The following is a 15,433-nucleotide window of genomic DNA, read 5'->3' on the forward strand; positions in this document are numbered from 1 at the left end:
GCGGCATCTAGTGGAATGCCAGAAGGAGAAGTCCCGAGGATAGTTGAGATGTCGATGATGGTGGGGGTGATAAGGCCGAAAGGAATGATCATGGTGTTGGTGGCCGAGCACTAGAGGCTTAGAGCTGCCATAAGGAGTTCTTTATCCATGGCAATCTCCATGGTCGAAAGCTTAATGGTGTCGTGGATGTCGAGAACCTATCATTCTTTACCAAAGAATTTTTCCATCCGTACTACCCAGGCCACCCGGTTCGCGTTGGTCGAAGGCCAGGCTCCTTGAGGCTTTATCAGGCACCACTTCGACCAATCAAATCCTTGTAGCAAATGTGCTAAGCAGTGTTCTTTGAAGAGGTTGGTGATGGACGATGGCACTGCATCTTTAAAGAGTGGTCCCAGGATTTGATGAGTAGTGTTTAAATCACTCTCGAAGCGCAAAGTCTTGACGGCGTTCCGATCGATGAAGTCCTTGCACTTGTTGCACTCGTTGGAGAGCTGGAAGATGAAGGAGGCCATTGATGAAGGCTCGAGGATTTCTGGGTTAAGAGTTTGGGGTTTTCTGGGATTTTGGATTTTAGGTTTTCTGAGATTTTAAAAGCAAAATGGCGAGAAGGTCTCAAGGATTTTGGAAAGCATAATGTACGAATGGAAATGGTTCAGGTATTTATAGGCATTTTGGAAGGAAGGTTAAACGTTTGATTTTCAAAGTTGGAGGAAGGATCGAGCGGGAAAGTTGTTAATCATTGTGGATATTCAGAGAATCCAGTTGAAAAGATCGAGGTTTTCACGGTTTCAGGATGCACAATTGCATGTTACGGCATATTTAATGTAGAAGAGATGTTTTGGCTGTCGCACGTTTTCGAGGGTTATGATTGAAGGCTACTAGGTTAACCAAAGGATCGACACGTGGCAAGACGGTTGGGAGAATCGAGGTTGTAAGATCATGTCTCATAAGTACGCGTGGTGGTATTTTTTGAGGGCGTTTAATGTTTGTTTTAGGTCGGTTTTGCTTCTTCAAGGCCGAGGCTCGACCAAGGAATGTAGATCAACCTCAGAAGCGAGAGGGCAATGTTTAGGCCGAGTTTAGAATTATTCTTGGCCTAGAGGCCTTGCTTAGGAGTCACTGGGGGTCATCCGGCTCGTGGGCTGCATAGTCAAGGCCTGCCGTGTCCCATTGGGAATCCATGGGATGTGGGTTAGTCCTATTGCGAGATGGACGGATAGGGTAGTTGAATCCTGATACAAGAAGGAGTTTCAGCAGGATAAGGATGCTGAAGCTTGGGATTGAATGCGGCCTGATAAGGGGTTGAGTTCAAAGTCCTAGTAGGGGTAGGACTGGCCGAGATAAGGTTAGATCGAGGGAAAGAGTCCTAATCCGAGTATGGTTTTGATTCGATCAAAAACAGGTTGGCTACTATAAATAGAGGGAGAAGTGCATCATTCAAGCCCCTCCAATTCAACACACAAACTGCCTTGCGCAAACCCTCGCTCTACGCGAAACCTCTCAATAACCTTGAGATTTTTAGTTTCTTTTTCGCCAGCACATCTTCAGTTTGGATAAACAGCACTGTGAAGGCAATTGGCGAACATCTTCAGTTTGGATAAACAACACTGTTGTCGTAGAATCAGCCGACCATGGAGCACCTTCAGTTTAGATAAATAGCACTGCGTTGAGGCCAACTAGTTATCTATCCAAGTCTTGGTCAAGAAGGATTTTTTAATCCCTATTGGCAGATGTCATCTCATTAGCCTTCTCAGCGAAGTAAGGTGTTACAGTTTATTAGGGCTCGGCACATTGAACGCCGAGTTGTTTTATGATTGGATACTCACGAGTAGGCTTTAGAGTTCGGCATTCTGAACTCTGGTGTCGATTCGGCGTGCTTATACTCTTACGATTACCATCACATTTACCATCAAGACATATATCTATTTTGATTATCTGTGCCTCTATATTCTGGTGTCGATTCGGCGTGCTTATACTTTTACGAATATAATCACTGTGACAGAATCCGGCGCCGACGATTTGTGAAGTTCGCAGAACTAGTAGCCTTGTCTTCAGGCTCTAGAACCCGAAGGCAGAGGTGTGTTCCTTCCTCGGCCGCAATCGCGAGATTCAGAAGTTAGCAGTGCACCCAATGCAACATCAACACATTTTACTCCTCGGTCGAGCTCGGCCGACGAGTTGGCACGCCCGCATACAACCAAAGGACATAGTTAGCTCATTAGTTACTCGGCCTGCGCACCACGTAGGCTTGGTAGTTTTTAGGGTCAACAATTGGAAATTGGGGTTTATAAGTTTGGGAAATGTTGATTAGTGGATGATTTTTTTTGTGGTTTTTGATAATTGCGGAGTTAATTAACCATTTTAGATTGCGAATCTCAAAGTAGGTTTAAGTTATTAAGAGTTTGGTGTCATAATCTGATTACAAGTATATGTTTTTATTTGTTTGTGGCAGTTTATTTATAAATTATGTAAAGATATATGTTTTTAGTCCAAATGGAAGTGTAGATTTACTGCATATTGTGGTTCGGTTTGTGAAGTGGCGATTTTTGGATGCAGGAAGCTGTGGTTGCTCAAACGGTAGCGAAGAGCCTTGCCGACATGCAAGCTATTGAGGACTTAGAAGAATCTTCGAAGGACGAGGAAGGGGATATTGAAAAGGAAAAGCCAAGATGGCACTGATGCCATCTCCAACCTAATGAGAGCCATATGGCTCTCTTTGGCCTTATAGCCCTCTAAGAAATTAATATTTTAATGAACAATGCAGGGTTATAGGTATATTTTAATGAGCATGAAAAGCAAAGAAATGATGCTCTTGATTTATTTGCATTTCAGATTTGTGATTAATGATTATTCACTTGATTTATTTGCACATAGGTAGATTTTTATCTTTCAATATACTTTTGGTTTTTTGAACTTGCAGGTTGTTGCTGAGTGAAGGTAAAAAAACTGGAGAATGCACTATATTTAAAACTGAACCAAGAAAGAGACACTATTTATGAAATTGGACCAAGAAATAGACATATTTATGAAACTGTACCATTTACTATATACAATTTTTATGAAACTGGACCAAGAAAGAGACATTATTTATGAAATTGTATCGTTTACAATACATTATTTATGGAACTGGACCAAGAACTAGATACTATTTATGAAACATGACCAAGAACTAAGCACTATATATGAAAGTAGACAAAAAACTAGACACTATTTATGAAACTGGACCAAGAATGAGGCACTATTTCTGAAACTGTATCAATTACTATACACTGTTTATGAAACATGATTCAATAACTAGGTATTATTTATGAAAGTGAACCAAGAAGTATACACTATTTATGAATCTAGACCAATAAATAGTGTAATACTGTTCATTTTTATAAATAGTATAGTGTCGTTCAGATTCATAAATAGTGTAGTACCTGTCAGTTTCATAAATGTTGTTCAGTTTCATAAATAGTATAGTACCGTTCAGTTTCATAAATAGTGTAGTACCGTTAAGTTTTATAAACAATGTAGTACTGTTGAGTTTCATAAATAGTATCTGTGGACGCGCGAATCCCGCGCGTCAGTTTATATATTTAAGTTGTTTTTTTTTTTTTTTTGATAGAAACTAAACATGGATACTACACTATTTCTTAAACAAATTATTTCTAAAATTGAACATGGATACTATACTATTTCTGAAATTAAACAAATTATTTTTGTATCACAATTGTATACCACCTTAGATGGCATTTGATGTGGATAGCCACATCATCTAAATTAATTAGCATTTAATTTCAAAATGTTAATCAATAATTAATTAAATGATGATTGTGGTATATGATGAGTCTTCTTCTGTCACCTAAGATTATTTAAGTGTTTTAATTAATAAAAATATTGAAATTAAATGTTGTATGTCACATCCCGGCCTGGGGCCACCATATCCTGGGTCCGTTCCACCACCGTAGCACGTTATTGTTCTCTTTGGGCTTACCATTCATTCACGGTTTTGTTTTTGGGAACTCATGAGCAACTTCCCAGTGGGTCACCCATCATGGGAGTGCTCTGACCTCCTTCTCGCTTAACTTCGGAGTTCCTACGAAACTCGAAGCTAGGGAGCTCCCAAAATGCCTCGTGCTAGGTAGGGATGAGAATCTACATTTAAGGATCACTCCCCTGGGTGATGTGGGATGTTACAATCCACCCCCCTTAGGGGCCCGACGTCCTCGTCGGCACACTTCTGGCCAGGGATTGGCTATGATACCATTTGTCACATCCCAGGCCCGTTCCACCACCGTAGCATGATATTGTCCGCTTTGGGCTTACCATTCCCTTACGGTTTTGTTTTTGGGAACTCATGAGCAACTTCCCAGTGGGTCACCCATCCTGGGAGTGCTCTGGTCTCCTTCTCACTTAACTTCGGAGTTCCTACGGAACCCGAAGCCAATGAGCTCCCAAAAGGCCTCGTTCTAGGTAGGGATAGGAAACTACATTTAAGGATCACTCCCCTGGGCGATGTGGGATGTTACAATAAGTCAGTGAGCTCCCAAAAGGTCTCGTGCTAGGTAAGGATGAGAATATACATTTAAGGATCACTCCCATAGGCGATGTGGGATGTTACAATGTAGCTTGTCAAACTCATCTGCCACCTAAGATGGTAAAAAAATGTGGTATAAAATTGTGGTAAAATAACATTACTCTATATATAAACATCAAACAAGTAACAAGCGCTTTCAAGGAAACTTGGATAAATGGCTTACAAGCAAGGTCTAAAATATCGCCGATAATATCATTTTTTAAAGAGGGCGATGTTTTCACACTTATCCATTTAATTATCGTCAATATATCGCGATATTATCGATAATATCGCCAAGGCTCCGTCGTCGCAACTGCCAAGATCTGCGTCTCTCTTTGCAATCCACGCTCAGACCCATCAAAATGAGCAATTCCTTAAACACACCAGTTAGGGTTTCGGCGTTGGTGTCCCATCCGAGACCATGGACGAAGATCTTGTGGTGGATTGGGTCCTCATCCGCAACCTTTCGGATTCGATCCGCCACGTCGCCGTGGTTATCGGCAGCGTAGAAGAGGAGGGCGACAACATAAAATCTGAAAGAGAGATAGAGCGAGAGAGTGTGAGGGAAGAAAGAGCGAGAGAGAGACCATTAGAAGGAATAACAATGCAGTTGCTGGAAAAAAAAAAGGAAAATTTTGACCTGGACTCTTCGGATTTCTTCACCAGAGCCATCAACGTTTTCGAGGATCTTTGCTGCGTTAGACTAGGTTTTGGGAAATTTTGTAGGGCAAGAAGATGGGGAATTAGGCGGAGAAGACGATGGAGAACAATGATAATCCTTTCATCATGCAATTGATATTGAAGTATAGAGAGAGATAGAGAGAGATAAACATTTCAAATGTAGTGGATGAGAGAGAGAAGCTGTGAAGAAAGTGGTGCGGACTGGGACGTCTGGGAGAGAGTGCGAATAGAAAGAGAGAGAGAGATAAACATTTCAAATGTAGTGGTGCGGACTGGGATATCAAATCCAAGGTCAAAAGCTGATGGTTTTTAATTATGAAAACCATGGACTCTATGGTTTTAATAATGAAAACCACCCAAGGTGGACATTTGATGTGAAAGAGCAAAGGTGTGGTGGATGGGTTGATGGTTTTAATAATAAAAACCACCACATAGTGTGCTTTTTATAGTTTTAAAAGTTTGTTATATATATATATATATTGTGTGTGTGTGTGTATAAATTTTATATAAATTATAAATTATTTAGATAATTTTTTTTTCTTAGGCAAGCATATCATATATGTACATAAAACATTTACATATGTATGTTTTTATAAAAGAAATAACATATTAGTCAATAATTATTTACATTTGATATAGTAAATTTAATTAATTCATAAAATATATAAGAAATTTACCAAAATCCGCCTAGGCCGCCTAGACACCCGCCTAGACCCCGCCTAGGCGCTAGCGCACCGCCTAACTAGCGCCTAGCGTTTTTTAGAACCTTGCCTCAACTACGACTTGTTGCTTTTTGGTGGGTTTGGAGGGCTCAGAGGAGCTAAGCTTCCGTTTTTTCGCCATTAGAGGAGGGGTGCATGCGTCGTGGATAGAGAGATTTGGGGGTTAGGGTTAGGGTTTCTTTGAGGAGCTGCTGCCGGCGCTCAAGTGAAAACGCAGGAACTGATTGGGAATCGAGAAAGATGCAGGGTAAAAGTATCCTCATATGTTTAGGTTAGGGGTACTTTTGTATTTCAACCTAACATTTTACACTTACTCTACACCAAGGGGATTCGAACCCCTCCCATTTTACACTTACTCTACACAGAGATGATGAAGATAGTGAAAATTTTGAACCTCATAGGAACTCTATGTGGTACTAAGTCACTCATGTATCTTACCATGCAATGTATAAAGTGTAAAATATTGTACTAATTCATTATATATAAATGATTATGGTGTGTTTAAACTTCTTTAATTAATTACTACATATTTTCTACACTCACAATGTTTGCCAGCTCGTTATATAATCAACTTAAATTAGTTAAATCCATCATGCAATGCATTTCCTTCCAATTTTTTGTGAGAAACTAATAGATAATTGACTAAATAAACATCATGCAAAGTTTCAATAAAAATTTCCAAGTTTTTCTTACAATTTCCGTGGTTTTTATTCAATTTTTATCGATATCGATAATATCCCGATATTTCCATCGAAATTTCCGTGTTTTTGGACTACCGATATTTTAGATATCATCGATATTTTAGACCTTGCTTACAAGTACTATAGCAATGCACTAGTACTACTAGTGTTTGCCAGCATTGTGGCGCAAGAAGGAATGTTAATGGTGGCTGTTGCTCAACGAGATCTTTTATTATGGTCTCGTTTCTTTGAAACTTTGCTTTATATATATATAGAACAACATCCAAACCAGGCTTTTCATAGTACAACATCCTCATGTGGATTTTCTTCCTTGGAACGAGTTGCTTCTTCTCAGCCCTCATCGATGCATCTGATTGGAATTGAGACAAGCCATTTCTCATCTTCTTCGTCGCACCATCAACCAGCTTATTGCCAGATGATGCGGCCTCCTCCCTTCCCCTTTTTCGTTCCATATACATGTACTTTTCGAAGTTGCTAGAGGCTTGGCTCTATCCAAAACGAAATGCGGCTTCTTTCTCACACACACTTTTTTAAGAGATTAGCACGGTGAAACGCAAATCACCGTCGTATCTAAAAATCAACAAGTCCCAGCATGCCTATCACAAATGTCGGCCACCCATGATGCAAGAACTAAACTCTAAAACCCCGAGTCGTTAAAAACCACCGAAGAGGGGCGGGCTGTTTTTCACTACCTACGGCCATGTGGCGCAGAGCTGGATTGAGCTCGGGACTCAACATCCGGAAGCTCTCTACGCCTCGGAGTGGTGGGGGGAAAAATCCGAAGGCCACACCGTCCTCCGCTCCACATCCGACAAGGGCAACGGTGTCGTCTCCGTCGTCACCTACCCTTCCTCAAAACCCAGCGTGCTTCACTGGGCGTCGACGGAGAGATGGCTGCAGCAAAGGTACGAAGAGATACACGAGTGCCGTCAGCACAACGAGAGATTCAGAGTGCTAGGATATCAATGGCGCGCTCTCCGCTTCAACGACGACACCCGCCAGAGCACTGCCAAGGTTTTGGCTGCCTTCAGGCGATCGGAACCCGAGTCGATCGCCCTTATGCAGCAGCCCCATTGCTTGGCTGTTCCATTTAAGCAAAACCCATTTCCCCTTTTCAATTTTAGTTCCCATTCAGTTTCCATCTGACATTTGGTTACAAATGCATGAAATTTGATGTGGGTTTTGCGTTAAGTTAATACGCAGTTGAATTTCTAATTAGCATTTGGTCATGTTGAATGAAATTTGAAACTAATGATTGCACACATTTGGTTACTTTGATTTTTCGAAAAGATTAATGCTTTTGTGTGATGGTCCTGCTTTTTCAGCTCTTAAGAGTATGGTGGCAGCTGGGTTGGCTACCATAGCATCCTGTAATTACAATCTCATGGACACGGTGAGTGGGACTGAAAATATGCGTATATTGTGCATTGGTCAGGGTGGCGGAAGCTTACCATTGTTTTTGGCTAGTAAAATGCAAGGTAGGTTACATTGCTAGTTTTCTGTTAATGGCACTGTGAATGGTTGTGGGAAATAGAAGGAATGAAGGATATGCCTTTTTTGTAAGTTGTTTCGTAATTGCTGATTCTTTTTTACCTCCAAATTCAATGTGTTTTCGGACATCCTATCAGAAGTCCTGAGCTGAACAATTGGGTATTGAACCTAACTTAGAATGTTCTGCTCCTTTTCAGGTGCTGTTGTTGACGTAGTTGAAATCGACCCTCTTGTTATCTCAGCCTCGGTTCGAGCCATGGGATTTCCGGCTTTCTCAATTATGACTCCATCAGGCAAGCATGCTGTGTCACCCAATACCATGGATAAGGTAATGTGGTAAGGCATCCACGAGAGGCTGTTCCTCTATGAATCCGGTGCTGAGGATTTCATTCTCAACACCACCAATCAGTATGATATGGTCTTCGTTGATGCTTGTGATGGGGAGGCTATCTTCCCTCGCAAGTGATGGGATCCACATTCCCCATTTCTAAAAGCCCTCAGCAGCCGGCTTCACCCGGGATCATGGCACAGTTGTGGTGAACCTTCATTCAGATTCTGATATCTTGGACCCTGACGGCTCTGCTCCATCCGTTCTGCAGCAAACTTTGCCGATGGGGAAGTACGTGTTGAGGGTTTGCCGGGCATACAAGAATGTGGTAGTGGGAGGGAAAGATTCTGGTTTGGGGTTTACAGTTTCAGTCCCGTGGGTGTGCAATTCGTCTCTGGTCGTATGCAGAGGTTTTAGGGTTAAGGGTGGGGATAGCAACAGCGATGTGATCATGGACGCTCTGATATCCAAATGCTTTGAATTGGAAAATGTACTAAACTTACCATTCTCTTGTTTTTTTTTTTTTGGCAAACAGATTTTTCATAATCGGGCAAAGATGCCAAACAGGAACACGAAAGCCAACAAAGAGGCTAACAAACAAACTACACAACAGCAGAAAGGAGAATAAGAAGGTACAAGGAAACCATATTCTCTTGTTTTGAATATATAAAGAGAGGTTTCATACTTGTGGATTAATTTCATGACAAGTTTATTATACCCTGAGCCTAAGGTAAGTTTCTTCGCAGTTTTATTTACTGAGAATTTTTTTGAGTCACTGAATAAAATCTTCCCCAACATCATTGTTCTCTACCCTCCTGAACGTAGCCAAACTTAGGGTGAACTACGTATATCTTGTGTTTGTTTTACTATCTCTATTTATCTATATATTTGTTTTCACTTAAATCACCGGAGCAACCACGTGAAGAGCACAACTTTGACATTTTATGTTCCAAAATTTACCCAATTTTATGCATAAACAAATATCATTGTTTATAAAAGCGGTTTTTTTTTTGGTTCTTAATTGAATTTTTCCATAAACATTGATAGTTGTGAATATCATGAAATCGTAATTTTATTTTTCAATTTATCTTATTTTTTATACAACGATGTTTGTTAGGATTTTAAGGGGTGGGACTAAACTTGTCATTCACTTCTCATTTATAGTTACAAGTACACTTACTAGTGCAAAAAAATTGTCTTTCATGAGATTTGGACTTACTTTCCCGTATTATTAGAGTAGAATATTCTTGTATAAAAAGGAAAGGGATTTTCATATGCTATTTTTAGCATTTTAGACACTCTTGTTCAATCATAACCGTTAATGCCATTTGATTTATTCAATATGATGACAATAAATAAACATTAATCCGTGAAAAACTAACCGCTCGCATAGCGAATTACTTCCCTTGAAACGAAAACAAAACAAAATTACTAAATTTTAATGGGCCTTTGTTGGCCTTTTGTCATTGACAAACTCCATATATTGGGTCTTATGCCCGCTTGAAATATAAGGCCCGTTAATATTGATTGGTCGATCGCCAATTGCAACGCTTCCAAAACCCTAAAAACTCCGAACCTAAAACCTCCTTCTCACAAACACACAAGCACACAGCACAAGGAAATCAAAGAATGGCGTCAGAGGGGAGAAAGCGACTGTCGCTCCGAAGCAACGGCGAAGAACAGAGCATGCTTTCGAGGGTGTCGCAATCGGAGATCGTGCAGCAGACGAAGCGCGTGGCGATCGACGCGTCGTCGGTGACGAAGAAGCTGGCGAAGAGCACGGGGAAGGCGGCGTGGATATTGGGAACGACGTTCCTGATCTTGGGGGTGCCACTCATCATCGCCATGGATCGCGAGCAGCAGTTCAACGAGTTGGAGTTGCAGCAGGCCAGCATCCTCGGTTCTCCTCCCCCTCCACCCGCCTTCAACTGAAAACGTAAACCCTGACCTCCGCCCTCCCTCAGCTCCTCACGGAGGCTCTTCCTATCCGTTGGTCGCCTTTTCTTTTTCACTTTTTGTTTGTGTTAAATTGTAGTTTTTATGGATGTTAGTTTTGTTTATGGATGTTAATTTTTATTGATGAACGGATTTGTTCGATGAATCTGTGACCGCACATCTAACCGTCATTTGTTCGGCATGCTTAGTGGAATGTTGCAAGTTAAAACAGAGAGATGAATGTATAGGCAAATAAGGTGAAGAAGTTAGGTTACGTTTTCAAGGCTCGATTGAGATTGCTTTTGTAGGAAGCACTTCTACTACGGGTTAACCAAGTCCTCGTGGCATAGGCCATCACAAAGGACCCTTCACGGAAATAACTTAGATGAAACGGGTGTATGTCGCTCGCCTGCGTCTTTTTGCTATTTTTTTGCAGACTGCCATCTTAAACCATCAAATAGTACAAAATGTTTCATCTCTGTGAAACACATTTATTTCCTTTGTGTTTTATTCATCCTTTGTCTTGCCAAAAATTTTTGAGAGAAAAACAAAACACGAGAAAACATAATTTTCCGTTCAGTCGCTCTGCTGTTTAACAAGGAATATCCCTTCCCTTAATGCCTATGACCGGAAGCCTCCTCGCAACTCCTTGCATTTCGAGAAGAGGCCGCTGCACCGACATTATCCTTTTCCCTTCCGACTCCTACCTTCTCAAAGTAAAAACTTCATCCTATTGGCATGCTAGCAGTAACTTCATCCTGCATCATTTGAGGCAGTATGACAGTTCTACACAAGTTTCCCTCCACCTTGAGTGGCTGAGTTTCTGTCCAGCAGAAACTTTGGGAGCATTATATTAATCGGCATAAACCAAGCTACCATATGTCGCCACAAGTACAACTACCATTTACAAATCTATGGTACCTGTTTAAATCCCTCACAATAATCTCCCTCTCCAACACTCTGCAGAAATACTTGAAGGCCTCATGGCAATCCCTGCAGATCCTTAAATTCTTAACAATCCTTAATGGCTTTCCTGGTGGTGCCGCACCACTCACCACTGCAAATGCTACTGCCAACTTCTCACTGTGGTACCAAAGGGATTCCTTTTTCTCCCTTTCCCCGACTTCATGCAACATCTCATCGCAGAATGGCACATATCCTAACTTCTCTATCTCCTTCATCAATTCTACCAATTTAGCACGAATCTCATCCCTTCTCTCATGCCTTCTGTCCCCAGCAAAAAACACATGAACTTTCCCTCGTACCTCGATCCAACTCCTCCCACCTTCCTTCGTTACCCTCCTATCTTTCATCATCTTCCTCACTTCTGCAACTTCATCCCATTTTCCAGCATTCGATAACACATTTGCAGCAATTACATAAGCTGAATCATCATGTGGGTCAATTTCCAATAACCGTTTAGCCATGGACCTAGCCAAATCAGGCGCTTTATGATACGCTGAACTTGCTAGCAATGATCGCCACACAGCAGCGTCTGGCACAAATGGCATTGTCAGTGCAGCCTTTTCTGCCTCTTCCAGTTGCCCAGCCCGTCCCATTGCACCAACTAAACATGTATGATGCTCAAGCGCTGGTTCCAACCCATAATATTCCTTCATCCGGTTCAGCCACCTGTGAGTCTCAGAAACCAAACCTGCATTGCAAAATGAAGTTAAGATTGCCAAAAAGCTATATTCATCCGGCGCAAGCCCCTGAGCTTCCATTGCATTGAAAATCTCAAGCGTTGAGTTCCAATCCCCCTGTTGTGCGTATGCCGCCATCAGCACATTCCACCCCACTACGTTCATGCTCGGAAAATTCTCATCAAAAACCTGTCTAGCATCAGATACAAGCCCAGCTTTCCCATACGCATCAACCAAAGCACTCGCCACAATCACATTCCAATCAAGTCCAGTAACAACAGCATAAGCATGTATGATCCTACATTGCTCCAACACAGCAAGCTCCCCTGTAGCACGAAGTGCACCCGAAACACTATACATAGTAGACCTAACATCAGAACATTTCATGTCAGCAAAAGCAGACAGCGCATCAATGGGTTTCGAGTTCTGCGCCAACCCAACCACCACCGCCCCATAACAAACCTTGTCTTTCTGAGGAATTTCATCAAGCACCTTGCGGGCATCAACAGGCAAGCGGCATTTGCAGTAAAAATTAATAAGGGCGGACCCGGAAAAGGGCTGCGCAGAGACGCCGAGCTTCACCGAAAGGGAGTGGAGGGCAAGGCCGAAGGAGAGAGAAGGGAGAGAAGCACAGGTTTTGAAGAGGGAAGCGAAGGTGCGCTGGTTGGGGAAGGTGGGGTGGCGGAGCATGGAAACGAAGTGCTGGAGGGCGAAGAGGGTGTTGGTGTGGGCGGAGATCACGGCGGTCCATGAGACCACATTGGGAGATGGGATTTGGTGGAAGAGGCGAAGAGAGTAAGAGAGGAGATTGGACTTGGAGTATAGAGTGATGAGGTTGTTGAGAACAGAGCGGTCGACGTTTGCGGTGGTAATGAAACGAGCGTGGAATATGCGGGGGTCGGAGTTGGATGGTGGTTGCGAAGGGGGTGGTGGTATCGAGTTTTGGTTCATTTTGGAGAGGAGCTTGGCGGTGGAGGGGGTGGTTCTCTCGAGTTTTGGCGGTGGAGGGGTGGTTTTTTTCTTTCTTTCTTTGAATTGGGGTTTTGGAGGGGTTTAGCTGTGCATGCTCATTGCACGTGAGTTATCTCATTTTTATTATTTTTCAATGCAAGTGACAACTTTTTACGCAACACATATTAATTTTATCGAAACTAATACGCAATTAATTAGAATTTCTAATCCCATATAATATATTGGTTTAGCCGTTTAGGCATGTTATTAGGTATTGGAATTATTTTGATTATTGGGTTTTTTGTGTTCACTAAATAATTTTTTTATGTATTTACTAACATATATAAAATTGGAAAAGCATAGTATTTAGTTGATTCTATTCAACTTTTATTTACTAAGTTTTTTCGTTCATTGCTGATCATAAATAAGATGAGGGAAAAATGACTATCGAACTCTTCTTCGTGAAATTTGAACTTACCTCTTATTTAATTTTGATAAGTTGATCAATTGAAATGTAAATTGTGATCATTTAAGCCAATTTCCATGCTTTCCATCTGTTTGGTTAAGATTGAAATGAAAAGTAGAGATTTTACTTAGTAAATGGAAAAGCATAGTATTTAGTTGTGCATTTCTGCTTGGTCCTTTGGCCACAGGATTGGTTGGACAAGGGAAAGTTCGTTTCAGTGTTGCTATTGATTCCGTAAGTATGCATCCTTTCAATGTGAATGTGATTTATGAAAACTTCAATATGAGAAGCCTGCTGGTGCTGTGCCAAGACTGTTGTTACAGAACAAGTACGGATTTATATGGTACTATTTTGTCTCATTTTTAGACAAGGCAAGAAACCTTGGTGCCTTGTTCATGTACTGCTCTTGGTTGATAGCCGTTGGATGTCTCGACGTAGCATGCTTAATGTTTCTAAAAGATTTTACAGGACACTTGGTTTCATCTTAGCATGGCATAAACATTCCAAACTTGTACTGCAATGGTAATTGTAGCACTTGAGTGAAAAACCACGCTAAATGTAGTAATCCTTTTAAATGATAAGCATTTGCTGTTTTTATAAATTTAGTGCACCTAAGAAATATTTGTGTGCTGCATCAATCTCTTTTGCCCCAAGCTTTTAGATGCTACCATAAAAACTGTATAATAATGCCTATGGATGTTGTAATACTTAATATTGAGAAAACACTTCAAACTCAATATTGAGAAACTGAACTTTCTTTGTCCAGAGGAATTCCACAAATAAGAATCAATTATAGCATGACAAGTGGATAGATGAGGGATCCTCCCCATCCAATTGAGCTGTTAGTGTTTTTCTATAAAACTCATAGTTCTCCGGGTGTTGATGAACCTTAGAGATTCACTTGACCAAGATCCCCGACTTCAGTGCAGTCCCAAATATCGAGAGGCTAATCCGTGAAGGTTGTAAATGGTTAAACGAGTTTTCACTCGTCAATTGGAGATCTCCAACAGCTCATTTTGTTGAATCTAAGGGATTGTGAAAGTCTTGGTCGTCTGTCCAACACCATCAACTTGAAATCCCTCACAACTTTAATTCTTTCTAGATGTTCCAACTTTAAAGTGTTCGGATACTGGAACTTCATCTAGATGGGACAGCTATAAAAAGAGCTACCAAAGCATTTGACTGGCCTTATAGTGCAGAATCTAAGAGACTGCAAGAATTTTTTGAATCTCCGAGGAGCATTTTGTTCTTCTTTGAATCAATCACAGGCTGCTGTAAGCTTAACGAGTTGCCCGAGAACTTGGTGAGCTTAGAATGTCTGCAGCACCTTGAAGGAAGCAGAAGCGCAATAAGACAATAACTTCCTCCATCCTACTCCTGAAACACTCCTTATTCTGGATGTAGAGCTCCAGATCCTTGAAGGAAGCAGAATGTCTGCAGCACCTTTTAGCTGTTGCTTGTTGCATCAGCATCTTCCATAATATCGGATTGCAATCAGTCTGAAAGCGCAATCCCTGATGAATCCCGGAGGCATCTCTCAAATTTCTCAGCTTAGTTACCCTTTTTGAAAAATTGTAGCAAGCTCCAATCATTGCCGACATTTCCATCAAATATGCGAGGTGTGAATGCAGAGGATTCTCCTATCCAAGGAATATTCAAATAAAAAGACATGCGTTTCACCTGCTGTGGGAATCAGTATGGTAAATTTCTAACTATCTCATTTCAAGCACTCTATGAGGTCTCTCTATCTCATTAACTATCTGTTTGAAAATAATTATCGATCAATGAACTTTATCGAATTATTAGTTTTAATCCTTATTTTGTACGAGGTTCTAAATAACACTAGGCGCTAGTTGGGCGATGATAGGAGACTAGTGCCTAGGTGGCTAGGTGGTATTAGGCCGATTTAAGTAAACTTATTATATATCGTATAAGTAGGTGTCTATTTATACAA

General features: G+C 41.2%; 2 protein-coding genes, 1 long non-coding RNA gene and 1 pseudogene across 3 annotated transcripts; 2 read left to right on the forward strand and 2 right to left on the reverse strand.

Annotated features, from left to right (window-relative positions):
• Nucleotides 1-4,663: 4,663 nt before the first annotated feature.
• Nucleotides 4,664-5,566, reverse strand: LOC114820553 (uncharacterized). The gene is made up of 2 exons (XR_011575007.1): nt 5,202-5,566; nt 4,664-5,094 (listed from the first exon to the last, which is right to left on the reverse strand). It is a non-coding gene; the product is annotated as an uncharacterized lncRNA (long non-coding RNA).
• Nucleotides 5,567-6,843: 1,277 nt separating this feature from the next.
• Nucleotides 6,844-10,585, forward strand: LOC114820541 (uncharacterized; annotated as a pseudogene).
• On the forward strand, nt 10,014-10,585 carry LOC114820542 (mitochondrial import receptor subunit TOM9-2-like). Its single transcript, XM_029091491.2, has one exon. It carries the CDS (start codon nt 10,114-10,116, stop codon nt 10,414-10,416), a length of 303 nt encoding a protein of 100 aa, XP_028947324.1. The 5' UTR covers nt 10,014-10,113; the 3' UTR covers nt 10,417-10,585.
• A 292-nt stretch (nt 10,586-10,877) lies between these two features.
• On the reverse strand, nt 10,878-13,120 carry LOC114820540 (putative pentatricopeptide repeat-containing protein At5g52630). Its single transcript, XM_029091490.2, has one exon. It carries the CDS (start codon nt 13,011-13,013, stop codon nt 11,292-11,294), a length of 1,722 nt encoding a protein of 573 aa, XP_028947323.2. The 5' UTR covers nt 13,014-13,120; the 3' UTR covers nt 10,878-11,291.
• Between the last annotated feature and the right edge of the window lie 2,313 nt (nt 13,121-15,433).

Source organism: Malus domestica, chromosome 13, assembly GCF_042453785.1.
Source record: "Malus domestica chromosome 13, GDT2T_hap1".
Classification (NCBI taxonomy): Eukaryota; Viridiplantae; Streptophyta; class Magnoliopsida; order Rosales; family Rosaceae; genus Malus; species Malus domestica.

Bases quoted from the DNA above. Each gene is read 5' to 3' on its own strand.
- LOC114820542 (XM_029091491.2), top strand. From the start codon at position 10,114: ATGGCGTCAGAGGGGAGAAAGCGACTGTCGCTCCGAAGCAACGGCGAA.
- LOC114820540 (XM_029091490.2), bottom strand. From the start codon at position 13,013: ATGAACCAAAACTCGATACCACCACCCCCTTCGCAACCACCATCCAAC.